Raw genomic sequence first — 27,373 nt, 5'->3', positions numbered from 1 at the left:
AAATGTGGACATTCATTTCTAATTATTCCGAACAGAGCACTTTTAACGTCCTGCTAAAACAGTTGGATTCTCTTCGTGCGACTCAGTGAAGCTGGTGGCAGTAAAATTGTCAGTTTTCCATTTTCCCCTTTCCCCCCGAGGTCTCGTGTTCGCTCAGCATCACAGCTGGTTCTCTGGATGTGGTTTGCTGCTGCCCTTACCCCGAATGGTCAATATCGCTAATTTTAGCATTTTGCATTGTTTGCTTTTCCAAGCTGCCTCATGCGAAACATTTGTGCTGTGCTGGCCCATGCTGACCTCTCCCGCTCTCCTTCTCTTAGATGGCCTGGCTGAATATCTTCTCCCCGGAGAAGAGTCCTCTCTTTAAAGAAGAAAGCCACCATGTGCGCAGAAACAAAAGAAGCAAGAACAGCGAAGGATCAGAAAGTGAGTTGGCGTCCTGTCTCCCAACAAATGGGTTCCTACGCCAGAGTTTTAACATCTCATCTTTCCACAAGTGGTTGAGGGGATGTTGTGGTTTGCCGGCAGCAGGTGTGGGCAGCTGAGGGCTCGGAGAGCGAGGACTCAAATGAGGAGCCTGCGGGTGAGGCAGGGGTGGGGCCAGGACCATCAGGGAGTGGAATGCTGACTTTGGAGATTGTGGTGGCTGGCAGCAGTGAGGAAGAGGTCCCCGAGGAGCCTGTGCCCAGGACTGCTTGAAGGAAAGAGCAGCTGCAGCAGCATGGGCGACTCGGGAGTAAGGCTGCAAAGTAATAGCCCCTCCCTTTAGAGATAAAAGCCAGCTGAGAAACTGCAGTTCTTTGCAGAAGGCAAAGAAGTTTGATTCTCGAGCTTGGTGGGAGTTAGGAATATCTGAGTTCTAATCTTTGGTTCTGCTGGATCTCTCTGTAACCTTTGAATCATCCCCACAGATGGGGTTGGAGGTCACGTTCTGGGATGCTTCTGTTCCTGGTAGAAGGAATAGTTTCATGGGGAAGCCTGAGCGACGGATGGTCCTGGCGGCCACAAAAATGGCCGCAAGGAAGCGCCATGTCCTCGGGGCTCCTTAAGTTCTGTACAGAGCTGTTGGGGGACAGCTATGAAGAGTTTGGGGAGGGGTGCCATCCTTCTGCTGAGAGTAGTGATGCTTCTTCATAACGTCTCAACCAGGTGAGGCTGTGCGTGTCATGAACCAATGCCAAAATTCAGGAATGGACTGGGTGAGAGCCAATAAACGGAGGCTAAATCTGACAAGATGGAAGCTTGTGGGTGGATGCTTCCCAAACAGAGGCATCACCGTGTCTGTCTGTTCGGAAAGAGGGTTGGGCTGCTTTGGAAGGAATGCAGTTTGCAGGCGGCTCTCTGTCATCACTGGGGCTCGAGTGATCTCCCTTGTTAGGAAGGCCTTCATCAGCCCTGACTACCCTTGCATAGGGCCAGTCAGCTGCTGTCCCCTGTGAGCCGGAAGCAGCATTACCGTAATGTGCTCTAGATGGGCTGCTCTTGGATATGGACAACAATGTGTAGTTTTACTTTTAGTTTTAGTTTTAGTTTTAGTTTTAGTTTAGTTTAGTTTAGTTTAGTTTAGTTTAGTTTAGTTTAGTTTAGTTTAGTTTAGTTTAGTTTAGTTTAGTTTAGTTTTACTTTACTTTATTTTACTTTACTTTACTTTACTTTACTTTGTCATTGCACCTCATATAACGAAATCAAACACCATCCTCAGTGCACATCATGACCATGACAATAAATACAAACACACATCCATCACATTTTATACAATTGAATTGAAAACCCCTGATATTGCACTATACAATAGAATTCATAGAGTTGCCCTGGAAGCTGTTTTTCAGCCTATTTGTCCTTGTTTTTGTTATTATCCTGTACCGTCTGCAAGGTGGTAATAGTTCAAAACAAAGGGGGCCCAGGAAGAGATGGATCTTTGAGAATGTTCTGAACTTTCTTGAGGCAGAGGGAGCTATAAAGCTCTTCCAAAGAGGGGAGAGGGCAACCCATGATCCTTTGGGCAGTGACGTTCACCCTCTGGAATGCTTTCCCATCTGCCACTGTGCAATTGGCAAAGCATACACAGGTGTGCAGTAAGTTAAGATATTTTCTCTGGTGCAGCGGTAGAAGGTCACCAGCAGTTTTTCATTCAGTTGTTGCTTCCTGAGAAGCCTCAGGTAGTCTAATCTCTGCTGGGCCCTTTTGACCAGGGCTGCAATGTGAGCCCCCCAGGTCAGGTCCTCTTTTAGGGCAACACCCAGAAACTTAAAACTGGCCGCTTGCTCCCCTTGGTCTCCATGGATAAGCATTGATGTGCAGAACAGAATGGCAGCCGTGCTGTTGAAGAGGGTCCAGGTCACCACTGGCGACAAAACAGTTCCACCAGACAGGAATTCGCTCCGGGGGGCAAATGATGCAATAACTTAGGTGATATTCAGGGGTGAACGTAATTTAACTCTTTTGAGTAACTCTTTAAAAATAGGATTTTTAAAAAGCTTTTCCTGGGATGTACAGCTGTAAATAGCTTAGCCTCCTGATACGGAGAGGAGCTTTCCCTTCCTGAAGCTGCTCCGTTATTATCATTCCCTGAGGAGGCTCTACGGCAGCTGCACAAAATGAACGAGACCTTGAAGATCACTGGGCCAACACTCTCGCCACAGCTTCAGAACCTCTGACTGATGGCCTTTCGGTCCGTTTACACACACACACACACACACACACACACACACACAAAGTGGTGGTATTCTACTGGTTTGGCCTGATTCTGCTGAGACCGAACCGGTTCTCTCCACCGCTCTGCCGTTGGGCCCACCCGCCTGCCTGGCTCCCATACTCACCTTTAGCGTCTGAATTTGAAGCGCAGCTGCTTTGCGCGGCACAGAAGAGTGCCGTGCAGCAGCCGCTGAAGCGACCGGGATCGTGCAGACTTGCAGGAGGTGAGTTAGAATGTCTCTGCACCTGTGCAAAGTACGCGTTTAATGCGTGCGCACAAAGTGTGTGCATGCGTGCAAAGTGTGTCCACCAAGCCACACCCCCTGAACCGGTGGTAAAAATATTTGAATCCCACCACTGACACCCACCCCCAACCCCGTGTTCCACTGTTCAGTAGCTCTTCGTGGTAAGAAATGTTTCTTGGGGTTCACCATAAGCCAATGTCCTTGAAACGTAAGCCCACCATTTCTTGTTTAGTCCTTTGGAATAACTCTAAACAATTCTGCAAAATGGCGGTCCTTCGGATACTTCAAGCTAAAGCACACCAAATGTGTTTTCTTTCCAGATCCCTTCTCCTCATGGCTGTTGTCTTTAGGACACACCTCGGAGAAGACTGTCAGACGATCCTTCTAAATCATGGAGCTCACCTTCAGGAATGGTTTTACATTCTTGTAAACTGCCTCAAGTCACCATGGGCGAATAGGCGGCAATATAAATTCAATAAATAATAATAATAATAATAATAATGCCTCCTCTTCCTCCGCCTCCTCTCATCTTCAGAGGGGATCAACTCTTACATTGTCCAGATGCCAATGGGGGATCCAGGTGCCCCCTGATTCTCTATTCCAATCCAGTCGGTCACATTTTCATTCAGATATGGGCTTGTCCGAATCAGCTACCCTCACCTGACCCCACAATTACTCAGAGGCTTTGAAGTAATCGTCTTCTTATCCCATGGCCAGTTCCTAAGTCCCCACTGACCGGCCAAGGCCTGGAGAAAGCAACTCCACCAATAGAAGGTTTTGCAATCTCAGAGACACGAAAGTGAGGTGAATCTCTCCCATTTCTGCTTTCTGCTGTGAACTTAATCTGGGACGCCTTGCTTCCTAGTCAATAAATTATCTGGGATTGCACAATTGTACTCTTTTGCCAAGGATATTCTATTTTTCTTCAGGCATGCTCAGACAAATTGGTTAAATGTTGAGGTAATTTTATAATTGTCTGTATCCTTCTTTTCTCTGATACTTCTTCGTAGCTTTTGCAGGCTTGGCATTTTTTACAACAGGCCTTATCTGTTTATTTTGATTCCTAGAAGTGGATCTAGGGAGTATATCTGCCACCTCAAATTATTTATAAAAATAATGAAGGTGGGATATAAACAACAAACAAATATTTCACTCGTCCTTAAAAAAAAAAGCTGCTCTCAATTGGGACAGGGAAGCTCACCCCCCGCCAAAAAGCAGGGCCTCAATAACTCTGACATAGCAATTTTCAACACTGTCCAGTTTGATTTGTGTGGAGAATTTCCCCCATCTGTTCCCATATTAATTCAGTTGAGAACATCTTGGGTTGCAAACCATTCGTGCATTCTTGGGAATGTGGGAGCTGCTGACGTCCAAAGAAACCTTTCATAGGTCTCTGAGGGTGGTCACGCATGGCTCCTAATTGCGCATTGGATGCCACTGTTTACATTAAAAGGTTTTGCTCCATGTCCTTCCAAGGCAACCACAAAGAAAGTTTTGCAATATGACCTACCATGATGTGGATGGTTGTACAGGCAGTTCTGGAACAGACCACAGTTGGTGCTGTTCCTCAGGGATGATCCCTCCCCAGCACCTTATCCAGCTTCTGGCTTGGCCACAACACAGGATCAAAGGCTGGCCTGCTGAGGGAGGTCCATGGTGGATACAAGCCCTGTTCGTTTCCAGACACATGGCTAAAAAGCAGAGGCTCTCTTGGGCTTGAATGGTGGAAAGACCCTCTGTCGTGCTCCTGTTGGAATCTGAGGGGGAGGCCGAGCAACTGACAGGGAGTGGGAGTGTGGCTCCATTGGTTGTGGAAGAAACTGGGGAAGGGCAAAGTCTGGCTGGGCAGAGCAGGGGAGAGGTAGAGCAAGGCAGAGGGAATTCGGAGGAAGACCCAGGCCCACCCCCTCTTCATCCTAGGGAAAGCAGGGAGGAACGGAGAAAAGAGCAACGTGGGTTGCGTGGCTTACGGGGGAGCAAAGGGCCCCGATTCCCTTCATTAGCTGCAGCTGGGAACACAGTGTTTAAAAAGGGGAGTTGCGCACAGCCAGTTGTTGGGAGCAAATCGTGAGTTATCTGGTATTGTCTAGGCTTATCTGGGTTCCTGGCATCTTCCCAACTGTGTGTGTTTTGCTGGCCTTTTAAGTCTGCAATTTCTTATCCTTCCCTATCCAGCTAATTACAGCAGCGTGGTTTGTATGGATTTTTATTTACAGTTTGTATGTACTTAGTTTTCGGACTGAATTTCCTCTACTTAAAGATTGTTCTTGGGAGAGTTTTCTCTCCAGCTGAAGGTAACTGGACATTGGGGGCAAAACTGGAAGAACTAAAGGGACTCTTCTTACTTATGTGACTGTGTTGCCTTTGTGCCACACCCCTTTGGATCATCACACCCTCTCCTGGGTGGTTCTTTCCGGGGGGTGGGTGGGGACCCCACTCAGGACAGACGTTCTCTCCAATGGAGACCACGGTAGAGTCTCTCCTGGATGCAGCACTAGGTGGCAGTGATTCTGCACACATGCACACTCATTTGTACACGCGAAGAGAAGGTTCTGCTCTCAGGGCTGCGCAAATTCAAAAGCAGGTTGGGGTGGAAGAGATCTACAACCAAATTCAGGTGGTCCTTGACTTTCGATCACCATTTCCATTGCTAAGCAGAGTGGTTACAAAGTGAGTTAGGTCTGATTTTATAACCTTTTGGCCAGGATTGTTAAAGCAGATCACTGCAATTTTTAAATAAATCAGGCAGTCATTAACTGGATCCAGCTTCTTCCGTTCACTTTGCTTGCTGAAGTCCGTGATCACCTGACTCCGGAATTCTGCGACCAGCTTACGTATAACTTTGGTTGCCAGGCGCCTGAATTGATCACATGACTGGGGATGCTACAAGGAGCGGCCATAAGCCACATTTTTCAGTACTGTAATAAGCTTGAATGGTTGCTACACGAATCGTAAATCAAGGAGACGTTTTCTAGGATTGGATGGCAGGTGCTGAGGCTATTTAGGCTATTAGTTTATTCCCCCCCAAAGAGGGGCAGCTCTTGGCAGCCAGACCAGGCTCTGTGTGTGTCCCAGGGCAGCAAACTCCAACCTTTCCAGTTCAGCTGACTGGCGGGGGTGGCAGGGAGGGGAGAGGGGATGGTTTCACACATGCCTTTGCACCGTTTTCACAATTGCAGCGTTGTGCATGCGCAAGCTCCCCTACCACTCCCTTGGCCCAGTTCGGAACGGGCTCTGGCAAGGCATTGGGCCACAGATTGGGGGTTGGGGTGGGGTGGGGTCCCCTGTCCCAGAGCAAGGGGCCATGAGCAGAGAGGCCAGATAGATCTGGACAGGAGAGAGGAAGGCTCTGTGCCATCATATCTCCTCTTGTGTTCTCTTCCTATTTTCTCTTCTTCCTAAAGTCTTGCTTTTTTCATTCTAGTACTTTTGTACAGAATGTCAACTCATAAAATATTTCTGGGGTCTTTTTAGAGTTGCCAACAGAAAGAGAGGGGGGAGCAGTGTGTCAGCTTGGAAATCGAAAGTGCATTCCATAAATATTTTCAAAGATAGTAACTAGGTGACTGAAGTTTCTGCCATGCAAAATTCTATCTGGAGAGCCTGATTGATGACTCTGGGCTATGGATGTGTCCCATTGGAGAATATGAATAATGATACACCCAGGGTACGGGGAAAACCAGAGTCAAAGGAGACAATGAATTATGTGTCTCAGAGTCGGCTACACCCAGGCAGTGCTGGACATGTTAACTCCCAATAAATCCTTTTTAAGTTTGGAAGTTTGGCTCAAGACTCATGATTTAATTGGGGGTTAAGTGCCGGAATCCTGATACAGAGTTTAAAGATGGAAATAACCTTTTAGCTAGTTCCTTTTAGAAGCGAAACAGAACTTCTGCCTGCTCCTAATTCCAAGCCATCAGCTGCGTTAACTTTGCTTTAAGGTAGCTGAATTGTCTTGTAGAAAATGGAGCTATTTTTCCCACTTCTTTCTGCCCTGCTCTTCAGTCCATCACCAGTCAAGGTCCAACTCTGACTGTCCTTCTGCAAGAAGCACCGGAAGAGTAGAACTTACGAGAGGGAGAACCTTCCGGTAGAGGGAAAGAGGCTGATGGGATGGTGGGCTTTCACTGGGTCATCCATGAAGCTCCAAACTTATAGACTTATAAAAGTATTTACACTTACTTTATTTAGTTCTTCCTGTTTATATACTGAATGCATTGTGCAGGGATGGGATGTTGGATTTTTATTTAATCATCAGATGTTAATAGATACAGGATGTGGTTTCGAACAACAGAAATATATATGGACATTTTTTTTTCTTTTGTAGGCACAAGTCCTAAAAAGAAGAAAGGTAAGCTTTTTTTTTTCTATTTTTACACACACACACACACACACACACACACACACACACACACACAAACACACACGATGTGGCCTGTTGGTGTTTTCCTCTTCATCGTCTATCCAAAATCCCGTTGTTTGTGTTTTATTTATGTGATTTAGGTGGCTGCCTAATTTATGTTGCAAGCCAGACATTTGGCTTGGAACAAAGCAACGTTAACCAGTAGAACCGACGTCCCTTTCTTGGCCCAAAGCCCTGGGGAGGTTTGCAAAAAGCTGATAGGGATTTCCAGAGAAGGTGGAAGAGGAGAGGAGCTGGCACAGGGTCCATGCCCCGCGGACGTGATGGAGAATACCGGCCATCCTTCCAGGCTGTTCTAGCCACCCTGCGTACTGGAGAGCAGCAGTGGATGGCAGAAGCCATCCTACCTCATGACCACAGTGTCCAGGCCACTTTCCCACCCACTGCAGCTGCTCCAGGCTGAAGAAATGGCTTGGAAGGACAGGAGGAAGAGCTGCTACCAAGGCAGCGGTTAGATAAAAGGCCCTGCGCAAAAACATCGTGCAAGGAAGCATCTCGGGCCAAGACCCTCCCTAGTCGAAGAGAGAGAAGGGCCAGGCACATCCAGACTTAGAAAGTTCTGGTACTGCAGCTTTACAACCTGGCGTACCTGGCGATGGTTTGCTAATCCTGAAGGGATTGTCGCCCCTCTTGCTAGGCTGCATCCGAAGGTCTGGATAGGGATGGGCAACAGGCTCTGTCCCTTCTTCCCAGGGAAAGCTGGAGGCGAGGGCAGGATCTCCAGGGGCTTACAGAAACGCCCGGTGAGGGTAGCTGTTTCGTGCCGGATTGCACAGCAGCAGAGTTGGCTATTTTTTGAAGCAGGCACCTCACTTGGACGGAAGCCCTGGTGTCAGAACTTGCCTGCACGCGCCACTCTGGATTCCGTGTAATTGGGTTAGAGCTGAAGTAGCAGCTAATTTAGCAGCCGAAGGCCCCTGGGAAGGATTAGCGAAAGCAGCTGGAGCATGTCTTTCCCCTGGGTTGTTTTCTTTCTTTTTTTTGGTGGGCGGGAGGAGAGATCTGGCTTAGGTATACACCTCATCCTACCAAGTCTAGGGTGATATGAACCAGAGGAATTTTGTGATACGTGTACACAAGATTTCGTGAAGTTCGAGATTCGCTTCAGACCGAAGGCAGGACGGCCGATAGGCAGCTTGGGCCAAGGCTTGGCCAGCAGCCAGCCCAGTCCTGAAGCGGCACAAGAGGATGGCTTCCCTGTGCTTTGCATGGAGAGTCTTCTGCCGCTCGTGGTTTTTGTTGTTTTTAAAAAAGGCAAATGTGCTTTTTATTGGTATTTAACACCAGATAAGCTGTCAAGAATGCACCAAGGTATTTCAAATGAACGTTGGAAAGGCAAATGTAAAGAAAGGGCCTTTTATCATTTATGGTGGGTATGTGATAAAGCAAAGAAAGTATTGGATTAGGATTCACATCTTCATATAGAATATTCTAGAAGTGAATATAAAGATAAAACTAGAAAGTTTTCTTTTGGGTTTAATGGAAAAAGATTCAGAAATTTTGGGGAGGATGTTATATACGTTGAGGGCAGCCAGATTACTTTTCTCACAAAAGGGACACTTTGATTCCCACAAATGGAAGAATGGCTGCAAAAAGTGGTGGAATTAGCCGAGGTGCTTAAACTGGCTGCTTTGATTAAAGAAAAAAAAACACAATTACTTTTGTTTCTATTTGGAAACTGCTTCTGGACTTCGTGCTCAAGATGGGGGAAAAAAATGAAACTTTGATTTTTGTTTTGTTTTACCAATTGAATAGGTTTATTGTTACAGAAATAGCTGGTTTACACTATTATGTAAAACTAAAAAGTTGAGATTTGATGCTGTTATCTTATTCTATTGCATCAAAGGGAGTCAGAAGTCAGTGCCTTTTCTTTCTTTTCCACCTTTTTCCTACACTTTCCTCCCCTATATTTTCTACTATTTTCTTTTGCATTTTATATTATCAATTAATTAAAAAAATAAAAAGCAAGTTTTCGGCTGCCGCACCATGCACTTTTTATAGTAAGGCGGCATTGCATTGCCTGGGACTGGGCTTGGCCTGGGTGGAATTAAAAATAACATCATGATGTCATCAGATAAGCCCAAGGAAACAGGTCTTCCAGATCCACACATTGTTCCTTGGGCAAAGGAGTTAAGCGCAGAAATAAAAATAGCTCTCGTGATGATATGTGGTCCCTCTGGGGCACCTGCCAGAGTGATGGAGGTGAGGGCAGACTGGGGAGGGGCTCTGCAGCCTGTCTCTGGGTGTGAGAGAGACATTCATGCCCCACCTTGCCCGAACCTGCCAAGCAGAGACAGGCCCTCTTGCCTGACCTATAATAGGACCCTTTTCTGCCCGCTCTTGTGCAGGCTGGTCCAGAGAATGGGAATACCCCAAATGCTAGTCAGGTTTCAGGCAGTCCAGTTGCTGCTCAGCAAGTGTCACTGGGAGGTTTATAGAGGTTTTGATTTGCGCCCAGAAGCTGATTGGCTACCAGCAAAATCCAAGCAAAATCCAAGGCCATCTTGGTAGGTTACAGGAATAGGCCTGGATGGGGGATGCTGGTTTGGCTACTGCCTGTAAGAAGGAATTCTGGTTGATCACAAGTTGACTATAAATACCAGTTGTGAAGCGCAGTTTCAAAAAACATAAGCACAATTTTAGATCACATGAGTAGAAATAAAATTCCCAAATTACAGGATGAGCTAATTCTACCCTTGGAGAGCCAATTTGATGTAGTAGTTAAGACACCAGGTGAGAAACCTGAAGCCAGCCTTGGGCAGGAGGAAGAACCTGGCCAGGTATACCATCTCAGCCCTAGGAAGCAGACAGTGGCGAGCAGCTTGTGAAATCTTGCTAAGAAAACTTCAGGGATTTGTTCAAACACCTGCCAGGATTCAAGACTGGCTCGAAGGGACTAATAATAATTCCACCCTATGATTTCAAGCTGCTTGTTCAGATAACTGGAGCAAGTAATGGTTAAGAGAAATCAGAATGGTTCACTTTAGGAAGAGAAGACGGAGGGGGAAGAAGCATAGAGCTGGGAGCATTTTCAAGCTCCTAACCCTCACAGCCCAATTCCAACCAGGGGGACTCACATGCAGTGGTCTGTAGCACAAAGCCCCTGGAAACCCTCAAAGACTCGGGGACGACAACTGCAACAACATTACTAAAAAAGGCTTTAAGAGTTGTAAATCTGGTCTTACGAAGCTTCTCTTCTGGTAATACTGATTTGCAAACTAGGGCATACACAACCTTTGCTAGACCAATACTTGAATTCAGCTCTGCTGTCTGGAATCCGCACTGTATATCAGACATAAATACAATTGAGCGAGTCCAGAAATATTTTACAAGAAGAGTACTATACTCTGTTTGCAACAGAATACCCTACAGCACCAGACTTGAGATTCTAGGCTTAGACAACCTTGAACTACACTGGCTAAGATTGGACTTAAGAATAGTACATAAAATCATATGTTACAACATCTTGCCAGTTAATGAATATTTCAGCTTAAACCACAACAACACAAGAGCACACAACAGATATAAACTTAATGTAAACCACTCCAAACTTGATTGCAGGAAGTATGATTTCAGCAACAGAGTGGTCAATGTCTGGAACTCACGACCCGATTCTGTTGTCACCTGCTCAAACCCCAACTCCTTTACCCTCAAAATAACCTCCATTGACCTCACCCCATTCCTAAGAGGTCTGTAAGGGACGTGCATAAGCGCACAATCATGCCTACCCTCCCTGTCCTATTGTCCCCGATTATTAGTTCCTATTTCATGTATTTAAACTTATGTTTATTCTTATTTCTATTATATTGTAAGCGTTTGACTAAATAAATAAATAAAAATAAATAAATAAATGACAATGACGGGAACCAAAGCCTTAGGTGGCACTTTCCAAGAGGGAAACAATCCGCTCCAGGCCCACCCAGGTTTCAGTAACACAGATCAAATTGTGGACAAAGTCACTGCCCTGTTTAACAGCAATAGCTGTCCAGGGTGGCTCTCAGCCAGGGAGCCCCAAATCCCCAAGTCTGGACTGCCTTCAGGATCCCGTTATTTCCCCTCCCTGCCCGTCACTCTCCCAGTGGCCAGCCTGCCTCCTCCTCTCCCCGCAGAGCCTTGCCCACCCTCGCTTCCTCCTCCCAGGCCAAGGCATCTATTCATCCCACCCCTCACTCTTCCCGCATGCCCCCCTCCCTCAAGTCACACTTACCTACTGGCACCCAGCAGCAGGGAGGGGAGGAAGCTGCTATGATAGCCTCCAAGACACACAGGATCAGTCCATAGCGCTTTCCCATCCATCAATTGTTCCAATCCTTTTCTCCCCTTCTTTTTAAAGACTGCCATAAGCTTGCCAATATAGGCCAGATTTCTCTCAGGGAGGAATGCAAAAACGTCACAAGCCTTGCAGAAACACTTTGCTTTGTTACCACACAAGACTTTTCTTTTTCTTATTATTGCCTCTGGCTCTCGGGAATCCGTCATGAACTCTCTCCCAATGAAGTACACTGTTAAATTGATCACTGTGAATTCATTCCCTGGCTCTTTAGATTCCTCTTACAGTCTCTGCTTACTCAATAGGAAACACTCGCTCTCAACCGACAGCTCTCAGGGTATATTCATTGCGGGCAGCAGCTGTACGGTGAACTCGGATGCTTCTTGTCTTTCTCTGTTCATTCTGTTCCCATCCTTCTCTCTTCCTTCTGTTGGTCCCCTGCAAGTTTCTGTTTGCCCAGCTGGTGGGCTCACTTCCCCACTACTTTCAAAGATTGATCCAAGATGGCGCTGACAACAGCTGCCTCGGTGAAATGTTCTCTAACGGTTTCTAAACAAATAATTCCCTCAACACTGTCCAACTATTTACAAAATCTGCACTACTATTGCTATTAATCTCATCACTCTTTATCACCCATCCGCTCCTCCCACTTGTGACTGTATGACCGTAACTTTGTTGCTTGTATCCTACGATTTATATTGACTGTTTCCTAGTATAATTTGATTGCTTATTGTACCCTATGACTATCATTAAGTGATGTACCTGATGATTCTTGATGAATGTATCTTTTCTTTTACATACACTAAGAGCATAAGCACCAAAGACAAATTTCTTTTTTTTTTATTTAAGTTTTTATTGGTTTTTAAAAACAAATGTAAACAAACAAAACATAAAAACATCAAGCCATCTTCCATAGGTGTACATACAGTGTGTCGGTTGGTTTACAAATTGTTTTGTGCTTCCATTTAGTAGTCTTCAATTACAATTACATTGCATATAATCTTGTATTTTCAATCAAAAATTAAATACCTTAGTATCGTTATTAATCAATCATTTGACTATACTTTTATTCATTCATGTTTTACAAGATAATCATAATTTACTTAGTTTGTTTTATAACAGTTCATATTATCACCCCAAATCTATCCTAAAATCATTTTGTAGATATAATAAGAAAGAAGTACATCTTTATATATTTATTATTTTCTAAAAGTCTACATATTTCATTACTGTATTTTATTGTCTAACCATTGATAGAATAGATCCCAAATTTTATAAAATTGTTTATCCTCTTGTTTTCTAATTTCAAATGTCATTCTACTCATTTCAGCACATTCCAATATTTTCTTAATGATTTCCTCCTGTGATGGTGTTTTCTCATTTTTCCAGTTTTTGGCAAATACAATCTTAGCCGCTGTTAATACATTTACAATCAGATATTTCAAGTCTTTACTATATATTTCTGGTAAAATTCCCAATAAAAATATCTCTGGTTTCAAGTCTATATGTTTTTTTGTCATTTTTTCCAACCACGTGTGGATTTTAGTCCAGTATTTTTTAGCATCCGCACAAGTCCACCACATATGGTAATATGAGCCAGGTGTCTGATGACATTTCCAACATTTTTCGGATTTATTCTTGAACATTCTTGCTATTCTTGTCGGGGGGAAATGCCACCTGTAAAACATCTTATACAAATTTTCTTTATATGCTGTTGACATTGTCATTTTATAATTTTGAGACCACAATTTTTGCCATTTCTCTAAATCAATCCCATATCCAAAATTCTTCCCCCAAGCAATCATTGTTTCTTTAACTTGTTCTTCTTCTAGTTTAATTTCTAATAAATATCCATACAATTTTTAAATCACCTTTTCATCAGTACCTGTCAAAATCTTATCTAAATCAGTCAATTTATCATAGAAACCTTCCGTTTTAGAATCTTTATACCTTGCGCATATGAAAACCAATTCATTTTTATACCTTGTTCCTCTAGTTTTTGTGTAGATTTGAGTTCACCCTTTTCATTCAATATTTCACCATATCTAACTGTTTGTTCCTTTTTGTATATTATAGGATAAGAAAATGCTTCAATAGTCGATAGCTAGACTGGAATTTTTAAATAACATTATCTTTTAATTTTCTCCCAGTTTAACCACAGAGACTCCCGTATATAATGTCTTCTAAAATACCCCTGTGTTTTAGTTCCTTTATACCATAAAAAAGCATGCCACCCCAACAACAAATCATGTCCTTCTAATGTCAACAATCCAGTATTTCTTAGTGTTATCCATTCCTTAACCCACATCAGATTTGTAGCTTGATAATACAACTCCCAATTAGGCAAACCAAATCCTCCTCTAATTCTAGCATCTTGCAAAAGTTTTAACTTTATTCTCGCTTTCTTACCTTGCCATATATATTTCAACACAATTTTATTTAAATCTTCAAAGTAATCTTTTCCAAGCCTAATTGGAATTGTTTGAAACAAATATAAAATTCTGGGTAATATATTCATCTTGATTGCTGAAATTCTCCCTATTAGTGACAGTTGTAAATTTTCCCATTTCACCAGATCTAGCGCTATCTGCTGTTTAAGTTTGGTATAATTATTCTCTTTTAGTGTACTACATCTTGCTGTCAAATATATCCACAAGTACTTGATCTTATTTGTGACCTGAATTTTCAATAGGTCTGCCAGTTCTTCCTTTTGTCTTGATAGCATATTCTTTGTCAAGATCTTTGTCTTATCTTTATTTATTTTCAAACCAGCCACCTTTCCATATGTCTCTATCTTTTCTATCAATTTTGGTGCTGTTTCTAGACGGTCTTCTAAGATGAAAACCAGATCATCTGCAAATGCTTGCAGCTTAAATTCTTCCTTTTTGATTTTCATTCCTTTTATATTCTTTTCATCTCTAATATTTCTGTTTAGCACTTCCAAAGTTAACACAAACAACAAAGGTGATAGTGGGCACCCTTGTCTTGTTCCTTTTCTTATATTGATAGTCTGTCAGTTCTCCCTCTATCATTACCTTTGACGTTTGCTTATACTATATAGCTTCTATTGCTTGAATAAATTTTCTAGCAAAGCCCATCTGTTCCAGCAGTAATAACATGAATCGCCAATTCACATTATCAAATGCCTTCTGTGCATCTAGGAATATCAGAGCCATTTGTTTTTCAGGATGTGCCTCGTAGTATTCCAAGGTGTCCAAGATTACTCTCATATTGTCTTTAATTTGTCTCTTTGGCAGAAATCGAAAGACAAATTTCTTGTGTGACCAATCACACTTGGCCAATAAAGAATTCTATTTCTATTTCTATTCTATCTCTATCTCTATCTCTATCTCTATCTCTATCTCTATCTCTATCTATACCTATACCTATATCTATTTCTATTTCATTCTATTCGAATTGCTGGAGGAAGTAATGGTGTCAGTCCTGTTAACCAATACCTTCATACCCAGGAAGCAATAGAACCTGCCCATGTAGCTTAGCATCCATGTTTATACAAATGAAAACGTAACCCTGTATTTTCACAGGCAAAAAAGCTGGCCCTCCAGGACCTGCTGGGCCCCAAGGCCCACCTGGACCACCTGGACCCCAAGGCCCCCCTGGCATTCCAGGCATCCCTGGCATTCCAGGTACCACCGTGATGGGACCTCCGGGACCCCCAGGACCTCCAGGCCCCCAGGGACCCCCTGGGTTGCAAGGCCCTACCGGTAAGTGCTTAGGAGAGTGAACGTGCACGCAAGAAAGAAAGCCAGGCTGTGAGTTCTATCCTAGATAGAGGCTAATATTTAGAATAGACTCTCCTGCTCGAGCAGGGGGTTGAACTAGATGACCTCCAAGGTCCCTCCCAACTCTGTTATTCTAAAACTGTCCCCTACCATATAATGCTTGTCAACCTGTGGGGGTTTGTAGGTACATACAAGAATCTGAGAAACAGTTACCTCAAATGTGCCTGCAATCTGGCTCATCCCAAAGGGCACAAAATAGAAGGTTGTCCAAACTACATATTTGATCTCCACATAACCCATGAAGACTGTCACAGAGGAGCAAAGGAATCTTCTCGGGACTTTACCTGAACCATCTCTTGCTCCTTGTTGACTTTTCTGTGCAGAGACTTCCAGCCAATCCTCTTTCTTAATGCAACAGGGATCATTTTCTGGAGCAAAACTGAGTTACAGCAATAGCCCTTAGACTTATATACCGCTTCACAGTGCTTTTACAGCCCTCTCCAAGCTGTTTACAGAGTCAGCCTCTTGCCCCCAAGAATCTGAGTCCTCATTTTACCCACCTCGGAAGGACAGGTGACTGAGTCAACCTTGAGCCGGTTAGGATTGAACTCCTGGCAGTGGGCAGAGTTAGGATTCAAAACTGGATTCTAACCACTGAGCCACCACGGCTCTTGTTATGTCACTGTAGACATTAGAAAGAAGCACATCTGTGACTGGTTGAATGGCCACAAAATATTTCTCAGTTTATACCGAAGCTGCCTGTGGTTTTAAGTATAAAGCAAAATATGAATATTGTTGTAGCTATGTGAAGAGTATTGCAACTGCATAAGCTATGGAGAAGGAGGAAGGGTATAATGTCCCCTGAGATATTTCTGTAGTCAGTCAACCCACCAAAATTATGCCAATTGTAGAATTAAGGCTGATGGAACTCTCTCCATTTTCCCTTCTCCCCAAAAGGGGGATAAAATTTCAAAATGAGACACCATTTTAAAAGGTCCACAAATACATAAAATATTTGAGGATATTAAGTATAAATTGTGAACCAAGATATTTTTCTTTCGATAACTTGATAATATAATCAAAAGAAGGACCAGCTATTATTCAGGGATTTTCTGAATTACGGCTTTTTGGATACAGGGTGATACATGTTTTAATAAACGGGAATGAATAAAGGGGGGGAGGTGAAAAGAGCAATAGTGATGTAAATGTTTTGTACTGGGGTTGAGAGGGGGCTGCCATTATATAAGAGCGATAAGGTGCTAACGGATTTTTTTTGGCTGCAGAAGAGTAAAATACAGTGTCACGGTATGGAAGGTGTCTTTCCAGGATTAGCAGATACCCAGACCAATGAACTCCTAAAAGCATGGGATTTTGATGAAGTCTTTTAAAAAAGCTTGCTCATATAAAGCCATATGTGACTCAATATAAAAACTATTTTGCAGGCACAACAGAAAGAGCGGGACCCAGGGATTCACAGGTCAGTGACTTCATTGGGGGGAAAACATCAGCTACACTGATCACAAATGTATCTTGCTTCCTTTTTAAATGCAAAAAAATGCGACTTTTCCAGCCAGAGCAGATTTGTTTATCCATCCATTCATCTTTGCATAAAATCTAGGTGATCTGATTAGATCTATCATCTTTTTCTTATGTTATGTTGCTAAAGGACGTATTTGCTGTAATTTCACACATTTGTGTCAATTTTTCGCAGCTTGCATTTAGGAAATTTCTGATGCCCAAATAAGTTATTTATAGCAATGAATGGACTTTAGTTCCACGAGATCAGAAATTCATAGTCTCTTCCAGGTTGTCCTAAACTTACGATCAGACATTTAACAAACTTTCAACATTATCACCATTGGAAAGGTGCATTATGGCCCATAAAGAACTTCTGGCCACTATAAAAAGTTGTCCCCCTGCCCTCCCGCCCACACACACACACACACACACACACACACTTTTGTGGTCCACCTTTCAGCTGCTAGGCAAGTGGCGACTTGCATTTACAACCAGTTGCCAAGCATCTCACAATCCTGTGATTGCCATTTGCAATCTTCTCTGCCAGCTTTCCCCAAAATTAATGGGGAGACGGGCAGGGAAGGTTGAAAGTGGAGAACCCATTCCTGCAGCCCCAAGAAGGGATCTCGGGAATCCTGCAAGAGGCCTTCTTTCACTCCATCCATTCAATGACCCAGAGGTGGCTTCACGAGCGTAACTGCCAGAAACAGTGACGACACGGGTGTCTTTGCTTAAAAGGTCACTCAGTGCCCGGGGTTTCCAGTCCTAATTGTAGTCCTAATTTGAGGACTCCATGTATTGTAAACGTTCAAGACAAGCATTTGGGCATTTCTGTAAACAAGGGGAATCTACCTTTGTTTTAATCTGAATCTGCTTTCTTCTGTTTTGCAGCCAGCAGTGGTTCACCTCCAAGGCCAGGGTTCTGCTATCCAAGTCAAGAATGGTAAGCCTGCCAAGCGCTCAGCCACACCAAAGACCCACAATTCACAATGTCGGCTTCTTAGTTCCCGTTAAAGAAAGGAATAGAACGTTTCCCAGGTTTCTGGTTTTAATATTTCAACAGCATGTGTCACGCATTTGATGATCTTTTTTTCTTCCTCTCTCATTTTTTAATGTCTAACTAAAATTAGTTACCATGTCAATCCAGATATTTTGTTCTCACCATCACCACCATATCTTCACAATCTTGTCACAATCTTATCTCAATCTTGGTTTGCCTCTAATTGTTGTGTGTCAAATCAAATTTCACCCTCAGGTGTTTTTCATGTAATTTCTCCTTAATCTTCCAGGCCTCTGAGTAGCAACACCTGTAATTTTTCAGAACAAGTCGCTGCGTCTTTGGTCCCTGTTTTGGTGCCTTCCATGTCGCCTTCTGTTCCATTTGCCTCAAAGGGGACCCATATTTGCTTTACATGCGTGTACGATTAAACTTCGATGTGCAGTCAAGCCTACACTTGTGGACGCTCCAATAATTCCACAGCTCTTAGGACAGACCTTCTTCTCTCCTGTCTTTTCTCAAATATCTGATTCTCCAGCTGACTCTGCGGCATCTGGAGAGAGCCCTTCCTTCTTGTCTTCCGGAAAGCCCGTTGCATTCTGTGGGGCTTCATTGTGGAGGCAGCGGGTTCTGAAGCTTTCTGAATTATTCTGCAATAGGAAACTAAATTATTGAATACGCAACTCTTCTAACAAACACAACTTTTCTCACACAGAAAGTTTCCTTTCTTTTACATGACGACTGTTTGTTTTGTGTTTTTTGTCAGTGGTGTCTCAACATCAAAAAACAACAGTAAAAACGCACAAAGGGTCACTATCCATTCTAAAATATTTGTATTCAGAATGCCATCCAATTCTTCCATCACTCAGATTTTCTCAAATTTTCTTAGCTTACTCAACAGCAACCGACAGACTTTTGACCTGAAAGGTATTTTCTTAGTACAGTTCAAGTTGTCTTGTTTATTATTTTCCTTCTTTGATTTATCTCCAAGATGAGTCTCCACTCTCAAATCAGTATACCGATCGGTCCCTCCACTATGCCTTCCACAACATGAGAGATATCACCCAGTGAATTCCATAGCCCCACGTTGTTATTGTCGTGCTTCGGGTTTCAATCACACACGCTCAAGCATGGTTGCTATGGAGATAAGCAATTGTATTTTAAGGCTGAAGAGATGACAGCAAAACAGAACAACAACCAAACAGAAAGTTGCCTCAAGAATTTGCTTTAAATAGGAGCATGCAGAAGACTAGTCTAAATCTGGAGGAGGAGGAGCAGCAGCAGTAGAAGCTGGGGGCAGAGTTAAAAGAGGGTCCAGCCTAAAATCCCCATGTAGCCACAAGGAGATAACCCCTCCCCCCTTGAATTGCATTGACCCTAATCTAACTTCAACCAAGCGCCAGCTGTTGAGAAGATTCCTGCGCCTGGGTTATTAGCAGCAAATCAATTTAATTGGACTTTCATGAGTGGACCTGGTCTTTCTTGTGCCTGACAAAATCCAGTCCAAAGTTCCAGGAGCCCCATCAGGGGTGTCAGTCAAACAAAAACGCAAATTCTAAGAGGCTTCCCACAGAGGTCAGGGGTTCAAGGTTTCTGACACAGCAGGGTTCACGGGAATGTCATGCAAGAGCCAGAGCTCAGATGTTGTTTCCAACAAAGGGGAGCTGGGTCAGGGCTGCCTCTTAAATCAGGTTGCAGCCAGCTGTCATCAATCAAGAGATTTACTCATTTGCTTGGCGGGAGCCTGTTGCTGCTCTTCTCTGCTCTCTCCTCGCCAGGTGCAGAGGCTGGGAGGCCTTCAGTCCTCCTCCTCCTCCTCAGACTGCTTCAGCCATCCAGGTGGTGCCTGTGCTTGATCAGCCTTACCTGATTCTTGGTTGGGTGTCTCCTCAGGTTGACATTCCACAGGATCAGCTGGGGCAGCTTCCTTAGATTCAAGAGTCAGAATCAAAGTCTGGGCCATGACAGGTCTCACGAGAGGCCCAGGGCTTCCCAAGCAGATCTTGAGTCCAGGAGGCCGCCTGGCCTGCGTTTAACCGAAAGGTCCCTAATCCGGATTAATTTCTGCATCTGGACTCCGGCTCAAACAACTTGGAAGCTTCCCCAGTAGCAATTTTCTTTTTCTGCTCTTTGGAATGAGAATGCCCAGCAAGCGAAAGGAAGGCTGGGCCAAAAGAGGCAATCCAATTCATTCCCGCGACAGACGTCCCTACAAGACAGAGGCTGGCTATTAGTGGACGGGGTCAGTGCTTCCCATGGGCCTTTATCTCACGCGCAGGCTGGTCACCCTTTTCATCCCCGATTTTGTCTTTTGAGTGAATTCTCACCAACCTCTGCAGCAGCCTCAAAGCTCTCAGCAAAGTCTTCTCTTTAGTTACACAGTCCATATTCCCACAATGCCTGAAACTGAGCCTGGACCCAGGCTGGAAGTATGTTGTGGGAACAGCAAAAGATAATTATTACTTTCCTGCTCAGCCTCTTTGATCCGTTTTCACCTTGCCTCAGCAGAGGTTCAGTGGCCTTCTTCAAAAATGAGAGAGAGAGAGGGAGAGAGAGAGAGAGAGAGAGAGAGAGGGAAGAGAGAGAGAAAGAGAGAAGGGGTCCTCATCAATGGTGGTATTCTACCGATTCGGCCTGGTTCAAGTGAACCGGTAGCAAAAAATGCTACCGTTCGGCCTAACCAGTATTTCTTTTTTTCTTTTCTTCCTCCCAACGATCACCTCTTTCGACAGTCAGCTGTGCTGGGATCCCCCTCGCTGTCTTACTGCTTCGCCCAGGAGGTTTCCCTGAGGCCTAGGAAGCCAAAAGGGGCGTGGGATGTGTGTATGTGCGCTGCATGTACTCCCCCTCCCCGTACTCCGTCTCCTGGGCCTCAGGGATGTGCTTACACAACAGTTTCAATAAAGGGAGACCCCCTTTTACTGCAATATCCATAACCGATGCTTGCAGAGGGATGACTTGTCCATCACATGAGATGTCAGGTCTCCGCTGAGCAATTGGGGCCGTAAATGTATTTTCCCAATTTTTTAAGGCGTAGCCCAGAGGTCACCAAACTTGGCAACTTTTAAGACTTGTGGACTTCAACTCCCAGAATTCCTCAGCCAGCATAGCCTTTTCATGATGTGAATGATTTTAATGGAAAGTGTTCGTGCTGTATGGATTTTCTGCTACACTCTTTTCCTAATTTTGTGTGTAGATATGTGGAGTTGGGAACTCAGCTGCACCCTTCAGAAGACTGCAGATTTCAGTCTCTAGATCTCCCAGTGAAAGGCTTGGGGGAGAGAGAGCATTTCTCCTATTAACGTTCGGTGGCCTCTGGAAACATGCAGCCTTCGCTGGGTACCCAGGGAAGGGACACATCTAACATGAGGGATTTCCTCTGAACTTCTGGAGCCTTCCTGCCTGGGAGTGGCTGGGTGGGATCGGCTCTGTCTTCTAAGTTACTCCCTACCTGCCTTCCTCTTCCTGTATCTTCTCTGCCCCAACAGTCGTATTCTCAACATTTCTGCAACCTCTGATTGTAGAGGATTTTGTGAAAAACCTTCCTCTCTTTTAACAAGGCTTTGACAGCCTGCATCTTCCTTCTTTATTTTTGCAGATTAACAGCTTCCTCCCAGGTGAGGACTTCTGTTGAATGTGCTTTGTTTTGCTGTTTGGAGTGCCCTCGCTGCTGGTTTAGACACGTCAGTCTAAACCAGAGGCCCCCAAACTTGGCAACTTTAAGACTTGTGGACTTCAGCTCCCAGAATTCTCCAGCCAGCTAGGCTGGAGAATTCTGGGAGTTATGCTGGCTGGAGAATTCTGGGAGTTGAAGTCCACCAGGGAGTTGAAGTTTGGGGACCTCTGGTCTAAACCAATCTTCACCTTTTGTGTTACGTGTTCTACCTTGATCCCGTCACATTTGTACTGTTTTTATGTTTCTTTTCATGAAGGCTTTTGAGTGACTGCCATTTTCTCTTGCTGAGATCTTTCAGGTGGAGTTCTTAATGACTGGTCTCGCATAACAATGAACCCGAAAGTGTTTAAGCTGCACACCCGGAGTGGCGAGCTGGAGGTACTGGCAGACGGCACGTACTTCGTCTATAGTCAGGTAGAAGTGAGTACGGTCTTAGGCCTAACACCTTTTCCTCTATCCAAAAATGCAACATCTGTGGCATCAGGAGAGTGCTGCTGCAGAACAAGGAAGGCGATCAAAAGTGTGTGCATTAAGAAGTCTCTTGTCTTGTAGGCAATAGGGAATAAATTCAGGATGCTGTGGTATTGCTGAAATACCAGCTCCTTTTTCAGACCAGGGGGCTCCAACCTTGCAACTTAAAGACTTATGGACTTCAACTCCCAGAATTCCTCAGCCAGCTTTGCTGGCTGAGGAATTCTGGGAGTTGAAGTCCATAAGTTGCCAAGGTTGGAGACCCCTGGTCTAGAATATATGTGTCTAACAGGATTCTAATGGAAGCCTCCCCTCAATCCCACCCTTCCTCCCTTCTCCAAGCTTGCATCTCCCTGAAGTCGCTACCACTTTGCTTATATGGCATTTTCCAACTGTTGTCTTTGATGGCCAGGGTCCCTTCTCCTTGGCCCCCTGCCCCCAAATCCCTTTCTCGGTTGCCCCATGTACTTATTCACTCACCACCTCAAAGAATGTGTCCCTTTCTATGTCTTCTAAATTAAAAAAAATAAATAAAACGACCTTTTCAGTGTCATAGGTGCTAAAGGGGGATAAAACCCAACCCACAAGCACTGCAGATCATTTTGGGGTGGATGGGTTTAGGAATAGAGAAATAGCGTTACAATAAAATTATACCCTCACTCCATAAATAAATGAAAAGTAATACAATTTAAAAATAGAATGAAATTGTAAGTATCCTTGCCGATTTTGAGAGCGCATCTCTCCATTTGCAAATCCCAGCCTCTAAGCCAATGGGAGTTGCACAAGCCTTACCTTGGAGCGTGTCTACAAAAACTCTTTCCTAAGCTGCCTGTTCTAACCTGCCCTTCCCTTCTTGCAGTTGACCGGTTGTCCTACTGTATATAGTGAATTACACCTTCCTACAGAATTCGGGGTCAGGTGGGGTGAATGGAGCACCAGGGGAGGAATCTGGAACTCGCTGACAGAAGACGGGCCAAGTCCGCAGGCAGAGAGAGGTGTGAAAGGCTCCCATGCAAGACAAGGCAAAGGGGCTCCAAGCTTAACGGGTCATTCTGGCAGCTTGTCTGTGAATGCAGCAGCCTGAAATCTTTTACACAGGTGGCGCCGGGTTGTTTTCAATGGGGACCTCATAAAACTGCGATTGGAGCATTCCATGAAAAATAAGAGGGTTGTTTTTAAACTGAGCTGTGGTGGTGCAGTGGTTAGAGAGCAGTACTGTGGGCTACTTCTGCTGACTGACTGCAATTTGGCAGTTCAAATCCCACTAGGCTCAAAGTTGACTCAGCCTTCCATCCTTCCAAGATGGATAAATTGAGGACCCAAATTGTTGAGGGCAATATGCTGACTCTGTAAACCGCTTAGAGAGGGCTGGGAAGCACTGTAAAGCGATAGATAAGTCTAAGTGCTATTGCTATTAAAACAGCTTTCCACAAAGAATTTCTTTAGGTAATAAAGCCTCTGTGGATGTCTATCTCCACAGGCCAAATCTTTCCCAATGAAGTTACATATTTTTCTTCTGTGGATTGGCTTGTTCCTCAAGAGATGGCATTTCAGCATTGCTGCTCTGATAGGCCAATAACCATAGAAGTAGAAATTCAACTGAAGCCTTATGTTTTCTTTGAAAGTAATCTGTAAACAAAATTAGATTTCTTTCAAGGGTAATCGATGATCAGTTAAACCACCATTGTGTATTCCATTAAATGAATTCATTTCTTGTGTGCATGAGATGGAGACAGTTTTTGACTCAGTGACTGGTGCCCGTGTTCTCTACCGTCATTAAAGAGTAATTTATCCTGTCTTCTAAATAACAAGCATTGCTATAGGCGCACTTTTACATGAATCTCCTGTAGGGTTTCTTCCTCCTGGTTATACTTTTTCCCCCCAAATATGTTTGCTTCCAATTAGGTATATTACATAAACTTCACAGATTTTGCCAGCTTCGAGGTGGTGGTGGATGAACAGCCTTTCCTGCAATGCACTCGGAGTATTGAGACAGGGAAGACCAACTTCAACACCTGCTACACCGCTGGGGTTTGTCTCCTCAAAGCTCGGCAGAAGATTGCTGTGAAAATGGTCCACGCTGACATCTCCATCAACATGAGCAGGCACACCACTTTCTTTGGGGCCATTCGGCTAGGGGATGGGCCCTCCTCTTAAGGACCTGAGCAGGGGGCATGGGAGCAGCTTCCCCAACCCACCTGCCTGTTCAAAAGATTGGGAAGAGTCAAAGAACTGATGAGATATTTATTTTTTTATGTAACTACAGAAAGCAAGCCAGGTTCCCCTTGGTTCCATTGGAGCAGCGCTTAACAATGGAGCAGTGCTAGGGACGAGACTTTCCACCTGAGCTGCATATATCACATCAGAGGCAGGTCACTTCCTTCCCACAACTGGCACTGATAAGAGTTACTATGGCAATAGATGATGGAAGGGATGCAACTGAATGCTCTCCCGGAAGATGTATGTTAACAGGAAACTTCTTCGTCTCCCTCTCCCCCCCCCCTCTAATTTTTCATACCAAAAATACATAGAATGTGACCAGGACATATCCAAATTCTGATATTAATAAGTTTTGTTTAGAAGCTGGAACTATTGATGAGGGACTATTTATAAAGCTGGAAGTCCCCTTTGGCAAAAACACACTGCCCAGTTAAAATAGTCAATCTGTTTTCCCAAAGCTAATGTTTTTGTTGTTACAGGTTTTTAGAACGGTTTCTTTCTGGATTTGGGTTTCTAGTCTCTGTCTCTACCCTGATAAGTTTGGTAGGTGGCGTTTCCCAATGCAGTCGTGACGCTTTTCTTGAAGACCAAGATTAGCAAGTGTGTGTGTGCAGGTCTCTCTTCAAACTTCCCTATGGGCATTTTCTTTTCTTAGGGAGCCGAGTCAGAGCAGTAAAACACAATCTTGCCTTACACAGTGTGGACAAACAGCCTGTTTCCTATTAAGAGAAGAGAAGCTCAGGGAAGACAATTAGGCATTTCTAGGATTGAGTTCAGACTTGGGTGGAATCTGGGAAGCAACTTTTTCCATTGTGCACAGATCAGTATCAGCCAAGCTTTAAAGCGACTGCTCCCACCGGATACTTTAACGCTGTGAATTATAATTGCAAAGACAAGACGATGGAGCAATTCTGGCAAACTATTAAGTCAGCTGGCAAGGGGGATCATTTAGGACTTAGAAAGGTGACGGGAGAAAGTTAAAAGGCAAGCATTGTGATGATATCATCTGGTTCTTCCCAGCTCTCTGCCAGGGAGACAGGAGGAAAAAAAAAAAGTTACCAGTTTGTTTCGGCCAAACCTGTTCTCACTAATGGCTATCCCGATGGAGTCGTTGGAGAAGCACAAAAGTGCCAGTATGGTGCTTGGTTTTCACTGGCAACTGTAAAGTTGAAATTCTCCTCTTGTGCTGTGCACAGATGTCTTGATCCTCCTGCTCTCGTTTATTTGCAGCGGTGAAGCAATGCTTCTGAAAAAGATTTGTGTGTTATCTGCAGGGTCCAGTTTAGCAATGGTTTTTAAAGGAAGACTGCAGCAATGCCAATCCCATCACTTCTGGGGATGCAAGCTTGTTTTACTTGGGAAATAGGGGCCCAAGACTGGAAGCCCCGAGAAATGATTAAGACGCCTCTGTTTCTGCCCTTCAGCCAGCAGCATCAGGGTCAAGCCTCCAGGCCAGAGGTTCTGCTTGTCCAATGGGACACTTACAGGTAGTCCCCGACCTACGACAATGGAGCCCAAAATTTGTGTTGATCAGTGAAACATTTGTGAAGTGAGTTTGGCCCCATTTTACAGCCTTTCTCGCCACAGTGGTTTAAGTGATTCACTGCAGCTGTTAAATTAGTAACCCGGTTGTTTATCGAATCTGATTTTGCTTGTCCGAAGGTCGCAGAAGGGGACCACGTGACTCCCCTAGGACAGGAGTCGCCAACTTTTTGGACCTCAGGGACCACCAAACTCATAATTTTAAATCCCGCGGACCAGAGACCCTGGGAAAATCCCCAAGAAAGTCTGCAGGAAAATTTCCCCCTGCGTTTTCCTACCGATCGATCATTCTTTATTTGGGATCGCAGGATACCGTCTCCAGCTCCGTTCTCAGGGGCAGAGAGAGAGAGAGACTTTTGGCTTCATGCAAGGAAAGCAGCAGAAGTCTTTCTTTCTCTCCCCCAAACTCCGCTAGAAATGAGTCTTTGTGAGATTTGTTGCACAGCTGCAGCCTCTTGGAGCAGGAGGCCTTGCAGGGTGGCAAAGACTCATTTCTGGCAGAGTTTGGGGGAGAGAAAGACTTTTGCTGCTTTCCTTGCGTGCAGCCAAAAGCAGAAGAAGAAAGAAGCAGAAAGCAGCAGCTCAGTGGCCAGACTAGGCGCGTTGGGCAGGTTCCCCCTCCTACCCTTTCTCCACTCCCCTCGCTACCTCGTGTTGTGCGCAATGCAAGCGACGCAAGCCTTGTATTCCCACGCAGCCTGGATTAATTGCTTTGGGGGGGGGGGACATTCTTCTGCAGACCACCCAATTTTTTTCATGGACAGCCAGTGGTCTCTGGCCTACTGGCTGGCAACCACTGCCCTAGGACATTGTGACCATCACAAATAGGAGCCAGTTACCAACCGTCTGGATTCTGATTACGTGATCATGGGGATGTTGCCAAGGTCATAAGTGTGAAAAACCCTTTTCAGTGCCGTTGTAATTTTGAACAGTCACTAAATGAACTGTTGTAAGTCAAGGATTACCTGTAGTTACGGACTGCTCCACTTCAGGCTTCCTGTTTTTAGTGGCCTTAAAGAGTTGGCTTTATTAGAGTATAAAGTGCGACCCGCCATTAGGTGTTTTAAAAGGGTGGTGTTGATCAAACTCTGTCCAGACTCTGAATGACAGGAAAGCTCCAGGCACAAGTCACCCTCTCTTGCAGTGGGGTACAGATGGCAAATGGGGGGCTACTGCTCTGTGGGCCAGCAGTGGAAGTCATGATATGATCTCTGTGTATATAGATATATAGATATATATATGGAGGGAGGGAGGGAGGGAGGGAGAGAGAGAGAAAGAGATATATATAGATATAGATATATATAGATATATATATAGATATATAAATGTATATAAATTGGGATGTAAGTTTAGTTAATTTACATTTGCAAATAAAGCTCTCTTGATGTGGTTTTAATTGCTTGAACCTGTTCTGAACCAAACCTTGTTCCAAGTAAACAAACACCAAACAGAGGTAAAAGCAAAACCTTTTAATGCTTCTCTGCAAATTCCGTTAATTCTGATATGAACGAGCCTTGCCAAGGTTGTGCAAGGCTGACAAAAGCACTAGATTAAGTTGCCAAGAAATATTCCAA

General features: G+C 44.3%; 1 protein-coding gene across 7 annotated transcripts; it reads left to right on the top strand.

Moving 5' to 3' along the window:
* Nucleotides 1-27,195, top strand: EDA (ectodysplasin A). Of its 7 annotated transcripts, XR_015745030.1 has the most exons (8): nucleotides 6-426; nucleotides 7,267-7,290; nucleotides 15,178-15,357; nucleotides 16,818-16,852; nucleotides 17,785-17,836; nucleotides 21,856-21,986; nucleotides 23,943-24,606; nucleotides 24,638-27,195. XR_015745030.1 is itself a non-coding variant. In XM_087940869.1 (7 exons), exons 1-7 carry the CDS (start codon nucleotides 321-323, stop codon nucleotides 24,192-24,194), a joined length of 729 nt encoding a protein of 242 aa, XP_087796995.1. In that variant the 5' UTR covers nucleotides 1-320; the 3' UTR covers nucleotides 24,195-27,195. The 7 variants fall into 7 exon arrangements, 6 of the variants coding, with proteins under 6 accessions (XP_087796995.1, XP_087796993.1, XP_087796992.1 ...); XM_087940869.1 differs by having other exon boundaries at nucleotides 1-426; nucleotides 21,865-21,944; nucleotides 23,943-27,195; XM_087940867.1 differs by having other exon boundaries at nucleotides 3-426; nucleotides 21,865-21,980; nucleotides 23,943-27,195.
* Nucleotides 27,196-27,373: the final 178 nt, after the last annotated feature.

This window comes from Pseudonaja textilis, chromosome 12, assembly GCF_049901715.1.
Source record: "Pseudonaja textilis isolate UNSWEBS1 chromosome 12, rPseTex1.2, whole genome shotgun sequence".
Taxonomy (NCBI): domain Eukaryota; kingdom Metazoa; phylum Chordata; class Lepidosauria; order Squamata; family Elapidae; genus Pseudonaja; species Pseudonaja textilis.
Note: the sequence above shows the minus strand (reverse complement) of the source record. Positions and strands in the feature narration are given on the sequence as shown.